The following is a 26,579-nucleotide window of genomic DNA, read 5'->3' on the forward strand; positions in this document are numbered from 1 at the left end:
ATTCTTAGTCCAGGATGTGGATAGTTTAGTCATAATCTCTCTGGATATTTCCTAGTGTTTGGCTAGGCTTTGAATGATCTCCCTAACTGGAAATCTTCTTTGTGTAGAGTAGAGTTAAATAATCTTGGCTTTGAAATGAACAGTGTTCACATATGTTTTCATATGTTCATATGTTCACATACCTTTCACCTGGAGATTTGTTTTTTATTGATGTGACAGCATCCCACCTGATGCCTCTTTTTAAAACTTTATTACATTTGTTGCATACTAAAAGTACCTTATGTTAGAAGAATTTTTGTGGCTCGATCTGCCCTTTGTTTTTGGAGACCTCTATGATTGGTCTGTCTCTGCTGTTGCTCTGTCTTGGGAATTTAATGTTGCTTTTCTTTGAAATCATTGGCATCAAGTCTAGATATATCCATTTGTAATTCTGGTTCTTGGGGTTTGTGACAATTCGACTTCCTTGCTATCAGGCCTTTGTTGATATCTACAGTATCTGTATGGAAGTTCTAAAACACTGTAGCCTCTGTGGAATGCTGAAGATGAGCTGGAAATCTCTCATCAAATAATTTACTAAAATCATTATTAGAAGATTTCTTTTAAAAGAGTGATAGTTAAACTCTGCTCAAATGCCAAAGTCTAATATCATCTAACAAAAATGACATAAATGAGGAACAGGATCTCAGGTCCTATGTTGTTATCCCAGGTGATGAGAAGTTAGACTGGATTTTGTCAGCAAATGTCATCAGAGCTGTGCAGATACATCCCAGTGATAGAAGAACATGTTCAACTTAAGATTGACGTGGAAATTGAGCAGTTGCTACGATAAAAAGAAGATTTTAAGTTTTCTTGCATAGACAGCTTTTTCATATTGTGGTTCAGCAACAACCTACCCTGAGCATACCTTGCCTGCCAGCCCTTGATAGGAAACTTTTCTGCATGTGTGTGTTTATTTCTTACTGCAACAAATTTAATGAGACAGTGATGTACTTTCTAACCTGTTTTCTTACCTTGATGTTTCTATTGGGCCCTGCAGGAGCAGATTTCATAGAGCTATCTCAGGGGCCTTTTTGGAGATTTCCTCTTCAATTTATCATGTTCTGATTCTCCATCTTTCTCAGGGGTTGTTTTCTAGTAGAAAGTACAGTATTTCAAAGACATATGGTGATACATTAAAAAATCAAGCAGTAGGGTACCAATTATGTAAACATTTAATGACTTGAATAAACGTTATAAAATTTTATTTGAAATATGTGTCTATCTGCAGATGTTCTCAGCTGTGGATATGCTTCTGATGTAGATTCTGCTTGTTCCTAAACGGGAGCTTCCTCTTTCACCAGGGTCACTTTCCAGCTCCTCAGTAAAGGCAATGAATTGGCCTTTCTCAGCTTATTTGATTTTTATTGGGTACAAACCCTGAAGGAGGATTGTTTTCCACATCTGTGTTCATTCACTGTAGGCAGTGCAGTGACAGATTTAAGAAGATGTACAGAGTACTTCAGGATCCATTTCCTTTTCTATATGTAAAATAATTTCTTTTTGTGTAATCTTGTACCATTATCACTACTTGTCATTTAATGCAATTTTCTAAACTGCTTTATTTGTGTGCCAAACATAAGGCAACCTCCATGGAGGTGGCATTCAATGACTGTGTCTATGTTCAATTAGACCAACATACCTTTACATGCTGTATTTGGGTTTCTTCTGAACTGCATTTCCTCTTACAGTGACAAATGTGTGCTGTGTACACCCTCCCTCATCCTTTGGCTTGTTGCAGTAATGGGATACCTTATTTTTCTCCCTTTGCTTGCATTTCTACCTATGATTCCTGGTTCCTGCTTCCTGAGAGCAGCAGGAGGCCTCCTGACATGAACATTTCTCTCAGAAATTCAAACGCTATTGCTAGCTTGTTTGTCACATAAACATCTGACCTGAGTATTGTTGTGGTCCCTTTCTGTTGACACTGAAAGAATCTCTTGAGAATGAAGCAAATAAAATGATGTTTAGTCTCATAAACTTATAGTCCTGATACCACTGCTTGGCAAATCCATCCTTCTCCCAGTGGCTCATTCCAAAGACTCTCAGAACATTTCCAATGTTTTAGGTGTACACAGAGATCCTAAATGTCAGGTTTCAAGGCATTTGGAAACAGCAGCGAAAAAATTTCTTCAGTGACATCTAGTACTAATGGGGAAAATAGCATGGAGAGAGGGAGAGATGAATGCAGTAAATCAAGAAGTCGTTATTTGTTAATTTTCTCACTTTAAAGATTTGAGCTCCTGGAGGATCTTCTCTACGACACAGCCGTCATCCACAGCCATTCTGTTAGGCCAGCTTCAAAGAGGAAAGAATTAGAAAAGATTTGAGAAATGTGTGCATTTGTTGGGCCTGATACAAGAGGAAATTCAGTGTCTCTGTCCCTTATGGGCTACCTAAGGAGAAACTTCCTTCTATCTGAAGAAAAATGAGAAGCTGCAGTAGCACATTACTGAGCCTCATGATGCAGTGTTGTGCCTCAGCTGTGTATAGCCTAGAGCCTCCTCTTCCCTTAGCCCTTCATAAAATACGGAATTTTAGCATTTCCTCCAGCTTTTGTTTCCTGTCTGGATTGCATTTTTCAAGGTAATCACTGTGTACTTCAGTGTTTTTATACAGCCCTCAGCTCAGCTGGATCCCACCATTTCCTGGCCCTTAGACAGTGCTGGTGCCAGCAAATCCCCCAGGAAAGATATTTTCCTTGAATTTAGAAGGAAAATTGAGAGAATTGAATTCTTGGCATAGGAATGCACAAAATGTGAGATATCTTAAGAGCAATGGTTTAGATCTCTGATGAGCTTGTTCATAAATCAAAGTGCGGAATTTGTTTCTTGGCTTCCCTCTGACATGTGAGACAGCAACACATTAAATTGACTCTTTATTTTCCTTTTTATGCTTTTAATTTTTCATTGTCTCCTGTGAAATTCGGTATTTGTATTGGTTTAATGCATACTTTTCAGCATACAATGTAATAGGAAGTTACATGCAGCTCTCAAAGCTAAGAGATAATTTTGCTCACAGCTCCCACATCACTCCACAGAAACTGCTAAGAGCAGCTGTGCAAGAGATGAAGCCCTGAATTATTTAACAGGGTTTTAAAAAAAATCTAATCTCCAATGTCAGCCCATCTCTGCTTCACTCTCAAAAGAGAGCCAGTAGAAGGTTGGGCTGTCTAACATCTTTCATGGTCCATAGTTCATGTGCAAAAACCTGTCAGCACAAAGTCATTTGTTTGTGCCAGGTTTTTCTGTATGGAGTATGGGCCATTATTTTTGACATAGTGTATGTACTTATTTCTTCACTGTGGTGTACAAAAGAAGCCATTAGTTATCCCTGGTCGAGGTTTGACGCCTTCAGAGGAATCACTTGGGCTGGCTTGTTGCATTTGTTCTTAACTGGCAGCTCCCACCCTCGCCCTTTGACTTCTGGTTTCTGCAGGCTGGCTGCTGCACCCAGACAAGTCCTGCTGTATACTCTGCTTTTGGGACTGGTGCCATGATGCAGAGAAGCTGGATTCAGTAGGGTCACATTGGGAGTTAAGATACAATTTGTCCCACTGTTTTTGGCACGACTCACATTAAGTAGATAATTAGAACCTCATGCCAAACTTTTGCTTTTCACATGCTGAAATGGAGCAGTAATTTGTTTTATATGTATTAACTCTAATTGCTTACTAGGTTTGACAAATGTATTACTAATTCAACAATTGCTGCGTTATGAGGCACTAATGGGAAAAAAAAATCTACCCAAAGTTTATAATCTCTCTCATGAACTAATCCTTAATTCTGTACATAATTTTTACTGAAGCAGTATTTATTTAAACCGGGAAATTGCTTTAAAATCTCAAGTAATGTGAAACTAATGCTCGATGAGAAAATAAGTCAGAGTCAGATTAATAACCTGTAAGGTTGCTTCTTCTCCTTTTCTTTTTTTTTTTCTTCCTATGTAATTTTAAGGGGCTTGTTTGTTTGTTTTCTGTTTGGATTTTTTACCCTTACACCAGAGTGTGGCCAGTTTTTACCCACTTGAGAGAGAACTAAAGTTCTTAAGTGGTTTGAATACAGTTTTTCTTCCACAACTGCAGTGACTTCTTGGTGGTGGGGCTGACCTAGTGCACGGACTTTGATATGGTGAGCTTTGTTCTTGGAAAGAGGTGGGGAGCTGGGTTGTATCAAATAAATATCTCCTCTGTCTCTCTATCTGCACATCCAACCTCAGTGGTGTGAGGGATTTCTTTTGACATTTGTGGACTTGTGGACTCTTGGGATTTCATGTGTTTTTTCTCTGAAAGGCTGGCCTTGCATTCCTCAGAAATGTTGACTTTTCAAAGTTCTTGACATGACTAGTTCTTCAATTCAGAGTCATGAAGAATCCAGATTTGCCCTCCTGCTATAGAGGTGAAATATTAGGGTGGGCTGAGGAGCACAGGAAGAGAAAAAGAGGGAGTGCAGTTCATTCTTCTGTGGATTGAAGATGTGGCCACTAACACATAATTACGGTCCTGCAAAGCATAAGTAACAGTAGCTATAAAGACTTACTAGTCATGTGGCTCATTCAAATTCTAGAAGATATAAGGTGAATTTGAGTAAATTTTAAATAGTGAATAGGTTTTCCCCTTGTAAAAATCCCAAATGTTTGGATGATAAAATTGGTTGTGTTAGGTTGGGCAGTGACATTTGCTACCTGTTTGAGGTGTCTTTTCTAGTGTACACAGTTGATAGTAAAAATAAAATTTAACAAAATTTGACAGCAGTCAGAGAATGTTTCACAGAGACCTCCAAAATCTGTTAAGTAGTATTTGCTTTTGCTCACAACTCTTCTAGCCTCACCAGTAGCTTGGAAGCTTTGCTATATTTGATATTTGCCAAGCCATCCACTGACCCTATTTTTGTTTGTTGCTCTTTTGTTAAGAATGAATAACATTACTATCAAATTGATGCTCAAGAAACCAAAACATATGCAGGTTTTGGAAAGTTGGTTCTTGTGAGGTTACAGATGTCTGAATCTTCTGAAGGGATTACGTGTCCCAGAACTAATTTGTTTCTTTACTTTAAATTTTCTAAGTGTTTATCCTGCAGATACAATTTTAATCACTAAACCTCCACTGATGTGCCAGTGGGCGCCTATCTAGGTATGGATAGTTGTGCCTAATGTTGGAGCTTTTCAGGTTTTCTCTGAGATGGCCTGAGGTGTGAGATCTTGACTGTATTTCAGTATCATCTTGCTTTGCAGCCTGATTTCAGAAACCAGATGTTATAAGGCAAACATCTGTGAGCACCAACAATTGCAGCATCCTTTGGAAGTGAGTCCCTCTTGCATCTCTGTGTGCTTTGTTAATAGTTCCTTTTTCTCAGGAGCTTTCTTCCTCCATAAGCAGAACCAATTAGGCATCATTTTGTCCTGTCCTATGCAGATATGGTGATGACATCAAAAGTGTAAAAGCTTGAGGAAATTTATCCTGAAAATATAATTCTTAAAGCTGGATGAAATATTACTGAGACTCCTGTGGAAGTCTTACTGCTTTACATCCACTGACTGTACAAAACAAATGCACTGAAGTGTTGACATAGAATTTATTAGTAGTAGTAGAATTTATTTAGTAGTAGTAGTAGTATTACTATTATTTGTAGTATTAGTATTATTATTATTTCCACCACTTAATTTCCTTTCCAAATTAGTAGTTAGATAGGGTGGTATGAAGGTTTTAGACTGTGATTTTTTTTTTCTCATTCAAAGTGTCTTCAAAGAAATCACTGCAGATAAAAAATGAATGACTGAAGCTTAGATTAATTTAGATCTAAATTAAGTTCAGATTTAATGCAAACGTTTGCATTCGCATTCTTTTCAATAGAAGTCAATATTTTTATGTATGACTTGTTCTTTGTTAGAAATCTCTCTTTTATACTTTCCAGACCATTTTCCTATCAAATATATTTTTTTCTCTCCTTTGTGTCTTTGCTTTCATTTCAGAATGTAAGAGGTTCATTGTCCCCCAGTGCTGTGAATAGCTCACATTTGCAACTGCATAAAAAATACTCAATGCATTTCAGCTGGGAAAGACAAGAAATTTTAATAGCCTTTATGCTTTGTGGAAAATATTGCCAAGATGCCCAGATTTGTATATTCAGGTATTAGTTTGTAAAATTGATGCAGAGGAAAGTTTGGGGTGAGACAGTTTTAGGAAGTGGGCCAATATCTTTCAGACAAGTTCTCTTGAACTGTGGCATTTTTGTTGTGTATTATTTTGAGCAGAACAAGAATGTTTCCAATAAGTTTTTTAATACACACTTGGAGGTGCTTTATAAACTGCTTATTCTCTAATTCTGCACCTGTGTTCCATCACTTGACATACTAATCCCACTGTGGGACCTTCCAGTTCTTCAGACCTGCTTGGACTGGGAAAACTTGCCAAGTGGCGGCAGCTTTGAAGTGTTGCTGGTTTTGGCCGTGCATCTTTGAAAAGAAGCAAGCAATAAAGTGTTTGTCCTTTTTCTACTAGGTCTGATGTAATATCACTTCTAATGAAGCAGCACGTGAATAAATAAAGCACATGATTTAAGAATGCATTTGAGAGTCACACATCTAAACAGCCCCTGATTTCTGTAAAATGCAAATCTCTGCTGAGTAGAAAATTATTACTGCTCATCATTTTCTTCAGTATTCACTCGAAAGGTATGACTCTCTTAATACCCTAATGAAGCACTCAAATTAAACACATTCCAGTGAGGACAAAATAACCACACTTGAAGTAAGTGTGAGAATACTCTTATCATCTAATAGCATGTGAGAATGGCAAAGGTTTCAGTGCCTTTATTGAGTTTTTTTGGCTAAGACTTAGCCAAGCAAACTAAATGGGGAGAAATTACTCTTAATACTTGTAATTAAGGCTATGTAACTGTAGAAAGAGCAAACTATTTGTAAACTGTTTAAAGCACACAGGAAAAAAAGCATGGAGTGCTTTTAAAATGGAAATTATTAGGCAACCCAGGGATTTCTTTAATTTGTTGATAGTGCTCATACTATTTGTGGCATACTAATTAAGTGTTGGGAAATGATCTCCTGGTACACTGAATGTAATCCTGCAGTCTGTTATAGATGAATCTAAAAGCAATCACACAGAGCTGGATTGCTATGAAACCTGGCTGGGTACTTCTAGTACAGACTTCACCTGTTGCACAGGTCACGATCAAAGCACAATCAGTAATACTCACCTGTGCCTCTTGGCCCCAGCCAGTGGTACTGAAATCCAGCAGGTGTTCCAGGCGTGCAGGGGAGCAGATTGTAGGTGGCAAAGTGCATGGCTTGTGTCTCTCCTGGCTTGGCAGGGGGTGCTGAGAGCTATGTGCTTGTGAGCTGGAAAAGAGAGGTGTGGGTGGGTGGGAGGTCTCTCTGGTGTTGGTGTGTCTCACCAGTTTGAGTTGCCCAAACTCCTCCTCAGCACCCCCTTATCTGTATGGACTCCTCTCCCAGTGAGTGGCAGCAGTGTTTTCAAAACACCGATGTCAAGAAGCAATGACTTGGGCTGAGCCTGTGACTGGCACCTCATTGCCTTCTGTTTTCCCTGGTTCTTTTGTCAGTTTTGTTTTCTCTGAACACTCTTACAGCTACACAGTCATCTCTGTCTTGAATGAGAGGAATGGGAGCTGGAGAGCAGAAGATCTTTGCTCTTTCTGATCTTACAGACTAGCTTTGTGAAAATCTGAGTGAAATTGCGGAATTGTAAGTTTTGCAAAGAGAAAGAAAATTAAACCAAAAGAAACCCTTTGTTCAGTGCTTACATATTTATACTTTTCAGCTGAACTAGATAAAGCATCTTCATATTTTCTAGGGAGGAAAAATAGTATCTGTTGCTATCATTGCCTTATCCTGGTTGTTTGAGTCTGTGTGCCTGCTTCACACCACTGCCCAGAGGAGCACATCCTTCTGCATCCAGATTTCTTCTCTGAAGGGATCTCTGGGAGTGAGCCAGCTTCCATGTCCTGAATGTCTGGCTGCCTGATCCAGTCACTGCTGCCTTCTCTTAATGGCATGCAGAGAGAAGGAGGGTTTGAAAGTGCTGCTTTCTGCTTCTGTGGAAGGTGGTGTGCTACGTTTGTACACATCTCAAGCCTGTTTTCTGAAGTTCATTCTGCATAGCATCCTTCCCACAGTGTCGTGAACAGCGGGAGAAATGCAGCACACAATATGCGTGATGGCAAATCCCCAAGTTTATTGAAAGCTCACACATATTTATATTGGTGTTAATGAAGCTTATACATATTGCAAAAGCTGAGCTCATTATTGGTTAAAGCACACTTAGATCAACCACACCTACTTCTATCTTCTAATGATTATTTTGTTTCTATGTTTGCATTCTTCTAGCTTCTCTACCTAAGGTATCTACATTTTCTGGCAAGCGATTTTCTCCCCCGTCTTCCCGTTTCAGTGAAGGTCACTATGACCTTTGTCAGTGATTGGACACCGGTTACATAATCCCCAGCTTGTTTCCCCTATCCTTATCCATCGGTATCACATCGAAATGTCCTTTCTCAGCTAACCAATTATCCAAAAAGCTCTCTACACCACAGCACTTGTGTTATTTTAGTCACTGAAAAAAATTTGGGGTGGGTTTTATTTTGTTTTGTTTTTTGAAATCTGAGAATGTGGGCAGGACCTTATGCCTAACAACAACAACAAATTGCTGTCTTCATTGTACGGTGCAAAACTTCCTTAATTTCTGAGGGCAATAATGTGAATGAAATGGTTCTTTAGTAACTTTAGGAAAAAAATAAAAAGTTAAAAAAGCCAGAAAGCAATTTCAAAGAAAAAGCATGGTTTACCTGGCGTGCAGTATGTTAGTGGAGTCAAAGATGCCACCACTGGAATTCTGGGTTTTGTTGTCATAATGTTTCTCCTGTTTCTGTGCAAGATTTCCTAGTTTCCTGTTCTTATTTATGACATCCATAATTTCTTGTATATGGATGTGCTACTGCAAACACATTTCCTGTTTATTTCCCCCTTCCTGTGTCTATGCTGAAAAATCCATGAAGAATCATGTGCCCACTTCCCCTCCTTCAGATGAGACAAAAAGAGAAAATGAGACAATGAAAAGCAAATTCCTTGTGCTGGTACGCTGCACACATTGAACACTGCAGGAAACTAGGTTGATGTTATTATTCATAACAGATGTTAATATTGATAATATGTTAATATTCATAATATTATGTACAATAAGTAAGCAGAGGGTAGCTCTAGAGGCTGGAAGGATGCCTATCACTTACACTCTGGAGTTAAAACCTTGCCTCTGAGATGCTCCTTAGCAGACAGAGCAGTGTTGCTTGGGATAGGAGAGGAGAGAATTTTTCTGCCAATAAAAAAGGAGAAAGCACTTATTTTATTTAGGCTTATGAAAAAGAAAACTTAGTACAAGTTTTCTTTCACTTTGAAAACTAAAGCAAAGCCCGTCTACCATATTTGAAAAAGGACTCATTAAATTATTATTTGTCCAGTTCAGAAGGTCTGGAGCAAATTTTGATCCTCTTAAACTCTGTCATTCTCTGGCTTAAGGTTGGCAATCCCCGATGGCAGCAGCAGGAAAAGCAGCCTTCTTTTGAGGCTGCTCCCTGGAGCCTTGACACTGTTTTCTGCTGTAGAGAAGAATAGGAGATATCTAAGGACCATCTGACTTGTTACCCTTTATTCCCTTAGTGCTGGTAACCTGCAGTGTTCTGCTCTGCACATTGTTTTATTTTCCTCATCCATTTTTGAAGTGTTCTACATGATGGGGGAAGAGGGGTGGTTCTGTTTCAAAAGGAAGAATAAAAGATGGCAGAATGAATTCAAACATGAAATATCCTTGGAAACTTGGGGTAAAACCCACTAACCAACCATTACAGCAAACAAATAGATAAATAAAATATTAAACAAAAGCAAAAAAGCCCTTTCCATTAGCTAGCTGTCTTGGGTTTCATCTGGAATACATTCCCCAAGGATATTCTAGTGCTTTGGGTTTTGCTGTTTTGCTCCCTCATTGAGAAAATAAATTTGAAATTAAATGAGGTTAAAATAAGAGTGGTTTTAAGCCTGTGTGTGTTGCAGGGGAAGATTGCCTGTAAGTGTTTCTGATATATCTAAGCAGATAAAAGAAGTCATGGCTTTTACAAAAATTAGGGAACCTGTCATCCTTGTGAAAAAGATGGTAAAAAAATATATGAAGCAATTCAGCCAATTTAAATTTGTTTTGTTACCTGTGTATCATTTTAAACAAATCTTTCATGGGAGAAAAAATGCAGAAATTTCCCACTTTTTCTTTCTCCAAGTCATTATTTTTTCCCACACATCTCTTAACTTGCCTTTTAATAATCAGGTCATCTTCACATATAGAGACTGATTTTTTTTTTCTTTTATTTTTCCACATTGCTATTCATTTCAGCAAACTGTCAAAGCCCATTAACTCAATGCAAGTCTTTCCAGTTATTTCTATAGACTTTGCATCAGGCTCAGAGACACAGGTTTTACCACCAAGCAGAGTGAGCTGGGATCTGCCCCTTCCTCCAGCAAGATGCTGGATCAATTATATCCCAGGTGCTCTAAGGGGTGTTTCACATGGTGTTGTCTATCTTAAGTTACATGGTCAATTAAAAAAAACCAATGCTCCCCCAGCCTCCCAGTTCTAAGTGCTAATCAAGGTACTGAGGAAAAAAAAAAAAAAAGAAAGAATATGGATTAGGCCTGTGAAGCAGCTGCTTTTAGGGTCCCCACTTTTCTGTGAGAGCTCTTCTGACACATATCTGGAGCCCCAGAGCTCCCAGGAAAGCCACAGGCTGGAAGAGGTGACTGTTCACATGCAGCTGCTAATCACTTTACCATAGCCTTTGTCTTCTTATTGCTCACCTTAAAGCAATGTGCATATGTGTGCACACACAAATGTAGTGTCAGTACTATTGCACTTTGCTCTATATTCCTCCTCTGCTCATTTTATTAGTAGAAGTTCCCACTCATAACATCTCCTCAGAGGAGAATTAGCATTTTTGATGATGATTATTTTTCCGGTTAACATGGAATGAGTCAAGTTTTCTTTTTATTGGAAAGCAATTTTTGTATCTCACGATAGTAATTTATTCTTTTTCTCAGAGGAGAAAATACACAGTAAATCTTTCCCATGACATTGTTGTGAAGGGATCAAATTTGTGCTCTTTATTCAGTAAAAAAAATCTGTTGAAAGGTGGTATGAGTGGAAGGCAAGTAAAGGCTTGCAACATCTGATCTTTCTTCTTGATATGACTCTTTCCTGGTATGTAGTCAGCAATCACTTTCTTCATCTAGACAGAATCCTGGACCACTGGCCCTAACCTTCTATTTTACTGGTGTTTTAGTCTCTTCAGCATGCACAACAAACTGTAGCAGCCCAGATTTCCCTCTACTTCTTCTCCTTCAGGAGTTGCTTTAAAAATTAAATAATCTGCTGTCTTGCCTTACACATTTGGCTCCCTGGGGTTTTATAGGGAGTGTGACAGTGCTGAGCTCTGCTCGTACATCAGAGCAATAGAAAGGCTCCTGCTCACTGCATTGGATAGGATACAACCCAGAAAACAATCTTAAGGGTGAGCACCCTGACCTGCCCCTTCATCCCTCAGGGTGGCTGTAACTGGGAAGCTTTTCTGGGAACACTCCTGGACAGGCACAGGGAGTGGTGGAGTGAGCTGCATCTGTCTCAGCAAGCAGCACAATGTGATCGGGGTGAAGCATTTGGTGCAGAGTCCTTGCCTGCCATGTTTTGATGTGTTTTGAGTGTGGATTAGCTCTGCTCTGGTTATGCATACAGAAAAAAAGCTGGTGGCTGAAACACAGCAGTTGGGTCCGTGGGCTGTGCTTTAGTTTCACATGAAAGGAATCCAGTCTGTGCACTCAAAGATTGCTCTGTTGTGCAAACCAAAGCATGATAAAAAAATTGCCCAATAAATACTCTCCAGTTCTGAATTAAAACATCAGCATGATCACAGCAGAGTAGTAATATGCCGTACTAGGAGATCTCATGCTAAAATAAAGTGTTGTCATTATCCCAGATGATAGACTGGAGATAAAATTACAAAGTGATGAGTGCAGGGTGCAGGCTAAGTACTTTGAATCAAGGGAAGAGGAAGTGTAAGAGAGCTTTATTTCTCAAAATAGACAGATGGATTCTAAATGCCAAGGTAGCATTGTCTGTTGTCCTTCACATGAGAGAAGTTATTATTTCTGTAAGAGTCACATTGCATGTAACTAACTATTGGATAGCCAAGAGTAAGTAAATATTAACAGTACCGTTATGGTACTGTGCAGCAAGTAAAAGAATGTTCTTCCCTATGCCACCTATATTTCTCAAGTCAAAACTACTGTTTTGTTTCACAAAACCTGTGGTTTTGTGTTTGCTAAACAACAAAAAAGTAGGATTTCTTAAAAAAAACAGTTGTTTTAGTTTTTGTTTGGAAGAAGATAGAAGCTTGCTACTAGGAACAAGCAACTGTAAAGGCTGTTAATAATATATGAAGCTGCTGAAATAAATATGTTCCAAATATGGCAGTTTTTATCAGGTGTGAACATTTCAGCTCATTAGTAATGGCAACACTTGTTAGTTACTTGTTAGTAAGTACTGAGGTGATAAAGGAGAATACACAACACAGCAGTATTTCCCAATCCATTGAAAATAGGCTGCAGACCCTCGAGTGGTTTATATAGTGTATGTGTCTCTACTGAAAAAGAAGCTGTAGCAGGACAAGCTAATGTGTTCATTCAATTTTTTGAAAGCTGTAAGGTGTCCATTCAAGAAACTCTGGTACCCAACTAGTCTGGCTGGGCTGGACTCTGCAAACTTCTGCCCTGTTCTCTGTTGTTTGAGAAGCAGAGCTGATAGAAGTAGCACCTGTAGCGGAAATGTTTAGCACAGTGTTTCTTCCCATTTCTGGAGTATTCTGTACCTCTCTTTTGTATCTCTTGAATATGTGAAAGGGTTTTTTCCCTTTTTTTTCCCCCATGGTTTGAAGAATACTAGTAAGTGTCTCAGGCTTAAGATCAAAGTTTTGAAATTGATAGGAATATTTTAATCATTGCAAATTCAGCTGTTCTTCCGAAATTCTTTTCCTTCAAAATGTTAGGATAAAGATCACTGAAGTTACTATTGCAAGACTACCTGCCTGTTTCTGAAGTATCATAACAGGTTTATATGTGTCACAGCTGCATGTTACTCATGAGTTAAGTGTGGTGGGGTATGTCTGGTACCTTGCTTGTTCCTTCAGAGAGTCTGGGTGCCTCCCTGTGATACCCCATGGACAGGCTCAGAAAAAACCTTTTTAACTTTGGATTGATGGAATTAACAGATTTTTCCTATTCCAGTCTTTGGAGACCTTCATATAATTCTGATTGTATACTTGCATTTTGACAGGCTCACTTAATGCTTACTGAAAAATGTCAAACATTGTCTTTTGGTTCAGTTAAGCCCCATTTTTCCTCTCTGGTCCTTATGTCAAATCACAGTGAGAAAAGAATGCAAGAATTATTATTCTTCCTGTTAGAAAGCCTCAAGAACAGAGTCAGGCACAGGCATGTAGTTCTTAAAGTAGCCACTAACTCTGGAGAAATGAGAAGGCAGCAAGCTGTTGGTAATCACTGCACATAGCCACAGGGGACCACAGGATCCACAGGGACCTTCAAGCACATGTGCATGGGAATGGCAAAGGAGGCATGAGTTTCAATTACAATGCATGCCAGACTTCTCCCTCAACAGCTACAGATCTCTGCAGCAGTGGCAGATAGGGCATGATACTGCTCAAGGTGAATAGTTGTGCAACCTCCATAAAAGGATGAAAATCACTTACCCAGTATTCTTCCCCAATATTGGTCACTTTTAACACCCAGCTAGAGAGGGTGCTGGGGCATCTTGTCTAGCCTGTGCTTTCATCCAAGGTTGGATCAGATGGTCCTTGATGTCCTTTCTGACCTGGTATTCCATGATTCTGTGATCCTGTGAATGTGTCATTGTGTGTTTTCCCTGTGCCCACCAGTGCACTTCAGCAGCAAGGCACCTTCATGTTTTGTAAGGTGAACAACCTAGCAGTGGTGTGTGAGTCCTCTCATCCTTACTAAGTTCATAGTAAGCAGAGAGTTTTAACCAAGCCAAACTAAATATGGCAACTGCCTTGTGAATCAAAGACTACCTGTCATAGAAGGCAACTTTTGACTTAAGATGTTCTGGATTCTATCTTATTAAATCTCATATTCTTATACTCTCATTCGTATGCTAGGATTTCATTGAGTGCTTATGTGAACATGGTATGCGTGTTACTATTGCCCCTATTAAATGTGAGCAGAAATTCTGGAAGTGCATTATGCTTCATCTCTTTGAAGAATATTGAAGCTAGAGCTGTTAATGTGAAACAGAATTTTTGGTATAAATGAGGATGGTTGGGCACTCTGGAGAAAATATTTGAAAAAAAAAACTTAATTACATGGGTACCAGATTCTTATAAACAGTTATAGTATTTTTGTTGTGGTGCTAAAAAAAAAAGAAAGCAAAGGGAAGCCACCTTAACTTAGTAACTCAAGTGTAGTAGTTGATTGATTCTGAAAGTCAAGGGGTGAATATTTTCCCCAGTCGTAGCAGAGAGAAAGACTGAATTGAACAGCCAAATTCCTATTGATTTCCTTGGGAGCAGGATCAAGTCTTTAATTCTTGATTGACTCCTTTTTTATTTTAATGAGAATTATGTGATATAATCCTGTTTTATGTTTTGGAAGCAACGGGTAAGGTTTAAATCAAATACTAGGTTTTCTAGACTTTTAATAACACTATTCTTTTTAGTGCTTCTGTTACCTCAGGGTATTTACTTTTGGCTCTTAGTGTGGTGTAGAAGTTGATACTATTGTGAATGGAATTGGCAAGTCTTAAAACCCAATGTTTAGATCATAAACATTTTAAAATAAGACTCCATAAAAAAGATTTGTTTTTTTAATATGAAATGTTAGTTGTGTTCTTGGCAGGCTTTGCTTCAGAGGAGTCAGATGCATTTCAAAGAGTATTCTGGTGGCCAGCTGCAGCCAAAAGATTATTTCAAACCAATGGAGACACAATTCCCTTTCCTCTAAAGCTTTTTTCCTTTCTCTCTCCCTCTCCAGTAGGACTCTATCTATATATTATGAATGAGATGTAGCCAATCATGGGGTGAAAAATTCATACATATATGAATACATACTTACATGTACATATACATAACAGTGGAAGGCACATAAACTCAGACTAAAAATGTCAGTACTGGCCTTTGCTTTAGGAAGTGCTGTTGAGATTTCTTTTCTTCAACACTCTTCAAATCTTCAGAGTTCAAAAACCATTGGCTACTCTTCCAAAGCCAGCAGGATTGAATAAAATATATAGAGAATTGTTTGTGTCTGCCCTGCCTCCTGTGGAGTGGCACAGTTACCTTTTTAACAATGGCTTGATTCATAGATGCTGTGTGAAACCAGTTACACTCCAGAGATGAGCAGAAGATAATGGGTTTGGGGGATGCATTAATGGAGTGGGTCTTTATTTATCTCAATCATTTATGGTTCACTGTGCTGGATATTATTTTTGTTTTTCACATTTATTTGAAATAAATGTGTGAAAGTATTTCTTGTCCTGCTTTAGAGGTGTCTTTAGAGGACTTCTTTTCATAAAATATTAACTCAGTGTGATGAGTGTAATGTCTTATGTAGTTGTGCAGGCAGAAGTTGTGCCCCACCTCAGGCAAATATAGGTGCCACAGTAGAAGCTCTCACTACTCATCAAACAATCAACATTGCTCAGTTATTCCAGAAGAGAATTTAACTTCTTTTTTTTTCCCATATAGTGAAGGTAGAGATTTCTCCACCTTGCTTTTGAAGTCTCTTTCTGCTTTGTGTTTTGCTGGATATGGGCCTGAAATTCATGCCTGCTTTGCACTGAATGGGGGCAGTAAAAAGTGCTGCTTAATGAAACTCACAGGGAATCTTTTTGCTCCTAATTTATATTTCCCTTTAGGTCATGGAATGCATCAGCAACAGGAATTTTTGTCACTTCTCTGATTTTGAGAATTCGATGAATGATTGAGATGAGTCAGTCATTCAAAAAGAGCTGTAGTTGCTTACATGGCATGCAGTCCTGTTGTGTTTCCCACAGCAGCACAAAAGGACAGAGAGCGAACTATAATGCAGCTTCATGTCCTCCTACAGATTTACTGAGCAGACCTGCATGACTTGAGATATTTGTGCTCTTAGTAGCCTGTGTTTATAATGACCTCATAGTAGTTAAAAAAAAAAAAAAGACTGGCAAAAGGCTAAAAATCTACCAAGAGCTTAATACTAAAAACCTAGTTCTTGAAGTGTGTGGGAGGGTTATTTTGGAGAAAATCTAGGTAAAATTTGACGTGCATTTAAGTGCATCAGAAATACTGAGAGCAGTTCTTTGGATGAATCTGCACATTTGAGTAGTTTGTGGGGCTGAGTCCTTGATAGTTTTGAGAAAGAGTCCTTTGTAGCTCTTTGTATGAAGGGTTAAACAATAAGGAAGGAATACATGTTCATGCTTTTGCTTAAAAATAAAAGGGCTGGATTTCAGAGAGCTGTAAAGCTTTCAGCAAGAATCAGGCAAACACTACAGTAAAGTGAAAAGCTGAAATGTGAAGAGTGCATGATGTGAAATGCCAGCTCAGCGCTTCCAGATCACACTGCTCTAGCAGAGGAGACCACCCTTGGGACTGCAGTGAACTGTAGCTGCTCTGCAATGTCAAGTTGTATAGGCTGATACCCCTCTCACTGTTGTGTCACCCAGTGGTAGCATCTGTCAACATTCTCCCCTCTGGGGAAAAGTCGTGTTATTTACAGGTACTTCTCTAGAGGTGGAAAAATCTCCTTAATATACAGATCCCAGCTGCACAAGGAAAGGAAAAGAGGGTTCATACAAAAAGGTTCTTTACTGAGGGTGTTTTTTCTCCTCTTTGTGCAGGTTCGACATGGGAGAAAACATTACGGCAGATTGGTTTTGAAAGGTAAGCCATAAATTTATTTCCTTACTAGTGCAAAAAAGTAAGGAAGAAAAATTGCAGAGACAAATGTGCACAGTTATTTATTTTAGTTGATTGAATGTATCAGAGACCTCAAATTTAGAGTGGAAGTCATGCAGTGTCATGCACATATGTGTTCAGCTTTTCTGTTTGTGTCCTCTTCTCTTTCCTGAGTCAATCTGAAGCAATTTATTCATTATATGAACTTGGCTCATCATGTGGTTTGCTGGTGACTCTACAGCATGCTGGTATTAAAAAAGAGACACACCTTTTGGCCACAAGTCTTATGAATGAAAATATTGCTCTCACTCATATTTTTTTTCCATGAGACTTCTAATCTCTGACATATGAGTTGACAAAAGTAAATGAAGTTGAAAGAGGTGCAAAGCTGGCAGAGATCAATTTAGCACCAGAGGAAAATTCAATATGCAGCAGTCCTCAAGTGCAAGAACCTCTTGCAGACAAACTTAGCCACAAGGTGATCACACCAGAAACACATTTCTGTCTTGTAAATTAAACAAGGCCAAGTCCAGTAAAGAGTTATGTAAAGTAAAGAAGGATTCAGATGCTCAATGCTATCTTTATTCATCTACAAATGGTAAGCAGAAGAATCTCCTCTCCACTTGAAGTTCTGGATGTTGTTGAAAATTAAACACTCTGTTGCTGAGTTTGATGTCCTCAAAAGTTGTTTTTTTTAACAGGCTGTTTTTTTTTTTCCCAAGTTACATCCACTTTGGTTCCTAATGAGCATTTCACTCAGTGTGATACCATAGGACACTACAATAAACCTTTCATCACCCAAACTGTGAATTAGCATCTCTTGGTGCATCTGCTGGTGCTGCTTCTCTTCATCAAAAAAAAAAAAGTTTTGAGGAGTTCTAGAATGAATTGATACTCTGTGTCTGTGTTTTGAAAGAGAGAATGGTTAAGGTCAGCATCTTTTTAGCTGAGTTCATTAGAAGTTCTGTGGTGGCAATTTCCAACTTCTGAGATGTTTCAAAACAAGAAGAATCCATGCTAGCTGTGTATATGCAAGGTATATATACCACATAAAGGACAGAGAATTATTGATCGACTAAATTACAGCTGAGGAGCCTTTCTGAGAGGAGGCAAATATGTAGAAGGGATTTCTGTGCAGATGCCATTATTGCCACTCTAGTTTGAAAAGCAGAAAGGCTTTCTAACAGCACTTCTGCACCTTGAGAGATTGATTGTCACTCTGGGGTTACTTTATTTGAAGCAGCACATTAGTTAGCACAGATGAGGTGAAGATTTGAATGTACTTTGCTTTCCATAGTCATAGAATTGAATGTGTTCTCTTTTCAGCTTTTTCAGAGAACTGGCAAGGAGAAAAAAAAGGAAGATAAAGACTTTTATATAGATACAACAATTAAGATTTGGAGTTTTAAGTAAAAGGTTGAGTAAAAATTGGTTGAGTAAAAGGTTAATGAGAAACATAAGTGAAGTTCAGTGTTAACTCCTTTAAAGCAATATTTTCTTAATATCATATGTCACTGCTTAAGATCAGTACTTTTTGTATCTTAAAGAATAGCTTCCAAAGCAAACATATTCCTATATATGGTACCTGGATGCTGGAATCACACTTAACTTGCAGTCACAGAAGTAGAAATCTCAAGTCTGCTGATCTCTTAAAGCAGAGTGCTTATTCTGGGGATGTATCACTACATCCTTTCCCTAATCTTATTCTCTTCAGTAGGAATCCCTTTTTGGCCACAAATAGAGACAGGTTAGTGGGCTATATCTATGTTAGCTCTGATCCAATACAGCTGTTCTTGTGTTTATTTATATAAACTCTAGGGAAAGAACCAGCAGAAGCATGTCTCACTATTTAAAATTTTATTCTCTGCAAGCTTTTGACTTAGGCACACCTGAGTCAGCTTTGAAATATCAATAGCATTTAAATGTATTGTTTGAGCAAGAACATTCTCATTCAGGAGGGAGAAAGCAAGATTTTTAGATACACAAAAGGTGAAACATGAAGTAATGCCCTAAGGAGGAATTATCTTTGCTTTAAACCCGGAAGATATTAATTGTTCTCAACAAACAGTTTTAGAGTGCATTGAGGAACAGGAGACATAGACAGTCAGTTTACATTGCAGAAAATTAATCCCATATAATTTACAGGTGATGTCATCACTGCTTCGTGGCTACATGGTGTTTATTCTGCAGTAGTAGAGTGTTTATATTACTGTTGTCTTCATATCCTGAAAAACAATGTGCCACCAAGAGATCTGACTGCAAGGCTTTTATGTAAGCATTACTTGTGAGCTGTGGATGCTGCTTTTCAATGCAAGGGAAATTAAAAATGCTGGAGCTCGAGTAAGGTAGCTTTATATCCAGGAGATGACTGGAGTTAAGAGCTTTTCAATTAAAAGGAGTATATGTGGGTTTGATAGATATAAATGAAGGTCTTTATGTTATTGATTGTCTTTTGAGACATTACAAATAAGCTAATTGTAACATACTATGTTAGTTACCACCTTTGTCCAGCATGATCTAGACTAGTTCCTAACCGCAGGAAGAACATTGAGGAGCAATTTTGAGATTTAGGAAAAATATTGTATTGCATTTTGTTGTCCTATTAGAAACATGGTTTAAAAGGCTGAGCATGAGTGATACTTTCACGTGATGCAAGTTGTCACCTTAATTGTTTTTAAAAAAATCTTCAGTAAGCCAAAGCAAGTAGACTTATAAATAAATAGGATGAACTTTTGCCGCTGTTAATGTGGGTATTATTGTTCATTATTGATGCATATTACCATGGCACCCACACAGGCAGAAAAATTTCTGGAAAGCAGTCAGATCTCTTGTACTTTGTTCCAAACATGACTAAAAACTTGGTTTAGAAAGCATTGTTCATCTCAATGGCTTAAGATTTTTTTCAGTCATATTCAGGACCCAGTAAAAAATCATAGTATCATGGAATCAATAAGGTTGGAAAAACCTCCTAGATCATAGAGTCCATCCTTTAAGCAAACACCACCTTGTCAACTAAGTCATAGCATTAAGTGCCACATCCAGTTGTTTGTCGAACACTTCCAGGCGTGGTGACTCCACTGCTTTCCTGGGCAGTTGTTCCAATGCTTAACCACCCTTTCTGTGAGATAATTCTTCCTGATGTCCAACTTGAACTTCCCCTAGCACAGCTTGAGGCCATTTCCTTTTGTCCTGTTGCTGGGAGGCTCACTTGAATTCTCAAGTGGAATAGTTATGAACAATTAACCATGACTGTGCTTGTTTCCTGGCTACTCTGGCAATTAAAGAGAGCCTAATACACAAAGCCTGCTAAAATTCAAAAAGAAAGAAGATCAGTTCAGTCAGAGAGCTGGTCTTCTCCTGTAATGCAGCCAGTAGTGTCTTTCCAGCTCATGGCTGGGGTGAGGCTTGCAGTGCAGAGCCTGCAAAGAGCCACCACCAGCCCTGGGGAAATGTTACCACACTGTGGAAAATTAAAACCAAAAGAAGGCTTTTTTAAACACCTAAATTTCTCTAATTTGAGCTACCAGATGAAGTTTATGTCCTTGTCTAGTAGATTCAGTAGCGATTACAGAAATGTCTTCTGTTTTTACATATTTGTTGACCTATAAATTATCTAACAATTTTAAAACTTTAAATGAATGATGTTGGACCTTTAAAAACTGATCGTTCTGCAGGGTTTCCAGACTTCCAATACTCCTCTTACTATGTTTCTCTGGGTTTGTAGTGTGACTAGTAAGTTACTCAGCTACTAACAACACTTCTACTCCCTTTTTGCATTTGTTCCCATGGTGCTTCTCCTGTGCATGTAATGCTTTACATTATGGTTCCACAAAGCACACTTAAGGAAAATTGAATAACTGTTATAACATGTGAAGTAAATATCAAATGTTTTAGAAAATATATATTTGAAGAATAACAGATGTGTGGTTACTACACTTTTGGCAACCTTCAATAAGTATGTTTTTCATAGTAAATAGTTGTTTCAAGGATAGAGAAAGGAACTTTTGAGCACCAATTTCACAGTAAAAGGAAATTATCTTTATAAAAATGAAAGACTTTTCCGTATCAAAGATACAAGTTTTGTTTGGTTGATACCTTTAAGCTGATACTAAAATTGTTGTTATTTTCATGGTATGCAAACAGTTACTATTAATTAGAAGTTACATATATATATATGTGTGTGTGTTTAAAATTAGGTGAATTCTACCCTGTGTAATGCTAATAAGACCTCTCTGCACCATACTTAGTACAGCAGCAACATCTATGTAGAAAGTGCACCAGTAGCATCCCAGACTCTCTCTAAAGTAATACTGAGGCTGATCAGCAGTGAAAGCTGCTCCTGTATATAAAATACTGTGTATTGAGTTGTGAGCTTGTTATGCTTTTTGTAATCCTTTTACTGTTTCCAAAAAATGAAAGAGTAGTTGGAGATTGCTTGCTCTCACACTGAAAGGAAAGGGTAAGCAGATAAGAGCAGGGAAGGGAATAAGACTCGCAAGGAAAAAGAAAAAGACCTGACGATTTCTGTATCAAGGCTAGAGCTTGGGTATGAAGACTGTCTCCTATTAAGATACATTTCAGATCTTCTATGTACCTCAGTAACTCCTCCAACTGCTCTCCTAAGCACAGGGTGATAAGGAGGATATTCTGCATTGGTTTTATTTGAAGCAAAGTAAATGCAGCAGCCCTGTTTGCCACAGGTAGAGAGACACAGCTAACCCAGGAGCAGATTAGCTGTCATCGCTGAGAGATGCATTTTTGTTCCTACACTGATCTCTGAGAGCAGAAGGATGTCTGCTTTTGCAGCTGCTCCACATATGCCCCTGCTCAGTCTAGCCAGAAATGCTGTGTATGTCTTCCCTACCCCTTGCAGAGACTGAGAACTCAATTTCCAAAACCACTCATGACATGCGGTGAGTGCTGGAATCCAAATGTATCAGAGTCGCTTCCCAAGCGTCTCCTTCCAGGTTTAGGTTGCTAATCATGAGCCTACTGCTGGTGTGAGCTGTTTTCTCTCTTTCCCCCTGCTTGCTTGGATATTTGATTGGTGCTTGGCCAGAGTTTCTCTGGGTGATAGGAATAAACAGAAAGGAGAGAATATCACTAGATTCTATAAACATTCAGTATGCACAGTTCTGGCTTGGAAATCAAAGCACCATATGGTTTTCCAAAGTGACATCCCCCTCTTCTCCCCACGCTCTTCGGTGATTTAGTGTAAAGAATAAATATATACTTGAAATATAAAGTCTTATCCTGATACTATGCTCCATTATTTCAAGCCTTTCTTCACATACAGCTGAATCCTATAGTCCTTTCTTGGGCAAGGCTCCCATTGACATCATTTTGGGAGCATTGCCTCAGCCGGGGGCTGCATGAGGCTGTATGGTCTGATCCTTGAGAGGTTATTTTAAAAGAAACAGTGCAGCTTGAATAATTTTCACTAATGTTGAATAATTTGAGAAGACAAGGAAAAATGGGTGCAGTGGTGCAATCAAAGGGACTTGGAAAACCCCTGCCAGGCACATCTTTCACCATTTTGGGAAAAATAGCTGTATTAGTCTGTAAAATTGTTTTGGTCTCTTGCCTCTCAAAGCACTTAAGCAAGTGCTAATTTTTCAGTGCTCAGGCACTTACTTTGGCAGGCCTCTCTTCCACACCATACCATCCTTGATGTGCTTCAAATCGGAGAGATTAGATTAATTGATGGCTTGTTTATACTTTCTATCCTTAATATACGATGGCCATCACACTTTTGTAGGAGTTAATGAATGTGAATTTATTCTGCAGTTTTGAATATTCTATGGTTGCATGTGCTATTTGAATAATATGGCAGATAAATGTAACATAAGGAGTCGAGAGACAGAACCAGTTCCACACATTCCTTTGGGAGGCTGTGAATAAAAGAGCAGTTTATTGCTTGCAACACAAGTGTTGTCTTCTGGGTGGTATCTCTATTTTATCATTACTCTGCCTGGTAAAACATGTCACTGAGGGCCTCATCCTCAACCCCAAACTGCTTTTTGGGGTTTTAGGGTTGAGGTTCAGAGATCCCCAAAGGCTACAGCTCCAATAACACTGGTGATGCAGAAGGTGTGACAAGAGGTGCTGCACCAACTCTGAGCCCTCCACACCTTTCTCATCTGGGCCAAACATGGTACTGGCTACCTCAGCTGCAGCCCCAGGCTGCCACACCTAAGTAATAATAGGTAGGGATCTGGAGGCAGAGGACTACATCAGAAAGTCTTATTTATGTCCTTCCAGCCTAACACTGCAGTTCTTTTCTCAGGGTGCGATGAGCAGAAGATGATTTGGCTTCCCACATGCATACACTTGTGTCCAGGCAAAGGGCAGCACAGGGTGCTGAGTCCTGGGAAGACAGGGGGACTGAGGTTGCTTTAATTTAATTCACAAAGCTTCTCTCTTTTTGTTACTTCGTGGTGGCCAGGGCTGTGGAATTTGTGCATGTGTGTGCCGAAGTATTTGTCTTGTTTATAGTGTAGGAAATGGGGAAGAAATGTGTTTTCAGTTTTATTTGATATATTCTGCATGCCTGAGGTTCTATCTTAAATTGAGTTTTCTTCGCTGCTCTGACAAAAAGCAAGACTTTGAAATAAAAGTCTGAGTTACAGAGAAAGCAGAGAAAGCCAAAATAAAAATGGAATTGTATTTGCAAAGAAAAAAAATGTTTAAGAAGACATGAGGAAAATTTAAGTAGCTTTTTTTTTCACCAACGTGTCAACTGAAATCTTTCAGTCTATATTAAATAGTGAGATAGAAACAATTTAAACCTTGTTTTAAACCAGTCTAACTTACCTTGGATTTTATTCCAATGTTGACCTTTGTTCCAGTGTTGTGTGTAGTCAGTTCAGTGTGCTCCCTCTGATTCCCCCTTCAAACAATACTTTGTATCGGGCATGCTGTAGTAGACCATGAAGAAATTCTGGGAATAGTTGAAAGCTGCATCCATCAAGGGAGATTTGGACTGGATATTAGGAAGCATTTCTTTACCAAGAGGGTCGTCGAACTCTGGAACAGGCTTCCTCAAGAGAAGTTGAAGCCCCATGTTTGCAGTGACTGTCAGCCTGCCTGAGTCATTTGGACAATGCCCTTAATAGCATGCTTTAAATTTTGGTGATTGAGCAGTAAGATTAGATGATCATTGTAGCTCCTTTCCAATTGAAATCTCTCCTCTCTCTCCTCTCCCTAGAAGAAAAACTGATTTTTGACAGATGTCATTTTTGCAAGTTTTGCAATATACTACCCTAGCTTTTGCATAATAAACACATTTCTTCCTAGCAACCATGTCACAGAATGTTTTTTAATATCTTGCTAGTGATGGTTTTGTAGCCTTTGTGTAGCATACCTGCAAGACTGCAAAAAATAATTCACCGAGGGAGACTTTTTTATAGAAGCTTTTTAGGTGGTCACTACATGGCTAAAAACACTTAGACCACTAATTGCTTCCTTACTTGTGGGATTTTCTCAAAGCTGTCCTTATTAAGAAAAAGTGATAAAACTATCACAAAATATGTAAACAGTCACTAAAGTAACTTCATTTGTTTTGAGCAGATTTAAGAGACTTTTTGGGTTTTAACCCCCATCTTTATGTTTAAGTGGCTGTCTTAATGGTAGTATAAACAATCTCTACCTAAAATAATTACAGTATTCATGGCTATTCTCTGGTGTACATCCTTGTAATATGCCAAGAAAGGAGTTTCTCTGGGTTGATTGCAGCTACTTTGGCATCTTCTTTTTAAACAACTTAGAAAGCAGCAATGTGAATTTTCTAAATGTCTGAACACACAGTTCTTAATCATATAAGCAACTCAGTAGATTTCAAAGATATGTCTCACAAGAGTAAATGGAACCAAGGCAAAAATTCATTGTTAGTGGTATAAATAAATAAACTAGTTTTTAGGGAATACAGTGAATTCTCTACAATTTAGAGAATTCTAAACTCTCTTAGAGAGAATTCAAGTGTTAAAAACTCAAGGTGCACATCACACCAGGTAGTCCAGAGGAAAATCATATTGTTATACAAGTAAAGCACACATGTGTGATGACTGGGTTTTAATCCTCTGCCCAGGCAGGCTGAAGTTCAAGAAGCCACTCACTTGTGGGAAGCAGGACAGTCCTGCTTCCTGTCCAGCCTCCTGTGCACCTCCTGTGCAGCAAGAGAGCTGGTGTACAAACATCCTGGAGGCACATAAATCTCTTAATTGTGTGATGTGCCTGTGATAAATCTAAAATTTAGCTGTGTGTAGATGAGAAGATGAGAAGCACAGTAGTGTTACTAATTGCAAGATGCTTTATGAATAAGGTTTGTCACGTTTTTCCTTTTCTCCTTTTCTTTTTTTTTTCAATGAACTAGGAAAAGTCCATCAAACAAACCTGAAACTTGAAACTCATTTATTTATCAGCATGGCTGAAGTTTCCTAACATACACCATAGTGTTTCTCTAACAGTAGAGCAAAGGTGTGTTTAGAAACCAAGCCAAATACTTTTATAAAACCGCTTTCCAACACTTCCAACGCTGGGAGTAGCTTTTGGGAAAAGGAATAATTTGATAGGCCAGGACAAAAGAGGGATTAATATGGGTTTGTCCCATCCTTCCAGTCTTAAAATTGCTCTCTGCTAGAACAGTTTGGACCAAAACAGAAATTAAAATTTTACACTGCCTGTACGAAGGTGTTTGGTACTAGATACACTCTACTGAAGATACCAAAGATATGTATATTTCAGTATGTAATGTTGTTTAGTAAGAAACAAAAAATATTTTTTCTTTTTCCTTGTGACATTGGTTTCTTCTTTTGCAGATATAAAGACACATTCCCTGAAGTATTTTTATGGCTTTTCTGCTGTTTTCTAACTTGAAGTAAAAAACAAGTAAAGATTGGATGCCAAGAATAATCATGAATAGCTTCAAAGTGGAATGATTTAAAATCATTGTTATTCTTCTCCTGACTTCAAACATTTAAGAGTGAAGTTGCTTCACATTTCACAACTTCTCTTCATAGCTGTAAGGGCTGTAAATGGGTGTGTGTATCATTGTAAGAAAATGTTGGTGACTGTCACGGTCACATGGTTACAGAAGGTGAACATTTAGGAAAAATTTGTATCCCCAGTAAAGATTTTGAAACTATCAAAGTGATATCTAAGCTTTGCAGGACTCTTCTGCAACACTCATAGTGTAACTCCATCTCAGTCTAGAAGGTGAATGGCTTTAAACTACCTTTTCTCCAGCATGCCAACCTGATTTCTGCCCTGTGAGAGTGGATCAAGAGACTGTCAGAGATCTGATCCTGTACAATGCAGACAGCCAAGCTGCCAGGGTAGAAACAGCAGTGCAGATTTTATATTTGTTCCACATTGCTCTGCACACAGCAGCATATCTGTCATCTTCTGCATCTGGCATAACTCCTTCCCTTCCCTCCCACTGTCACTGCAGTGTCATAACATTGCTTTCTTTTTGATTCAGCATGTAAAAAACTACTTTGGTTACTTTTCATTTAT

General features: G+C 38.5%; 1 protein-coding gene across 1 annotated transcript in view; it reads left to right on the plus strand.

Moving 5' to 3' along the window:
• PIEZO2 (piezo type mechanosensitive ion channel component 2) overlaps positions 1-26,579 on the plus strand; it is a 285,479-nt gene that overhangs the window by 115,592 nt on the left and 143,308 nt on the right. Inside the window, exon 4 of the mRNA XM_036378969.2 lies at positions 17,009-17,051. Within this exon, the coding sequence (XP_036234862.1) occupies positions 17,009-17,051 (43 nt within the window). The remainder of the gene's footprint in view (positions 1-17,008; positions 17,052-26,579) is intronic.

This window comes from Molothrus ater, chromosome 1 (assembly GCF_012460135.2).
Source record: "Molothrus ater isolate BHLD 08-10-18 breed brown headed cowbird chromosome 1, BPBGC_Mater_1.1, whole genome shotgun sequence".
Lineage (NCBI taxonomy): Eukaryota > Metazoa > Chordata > Aves > Passeriformes > Icteridae > Molothrus > Molothrus ater.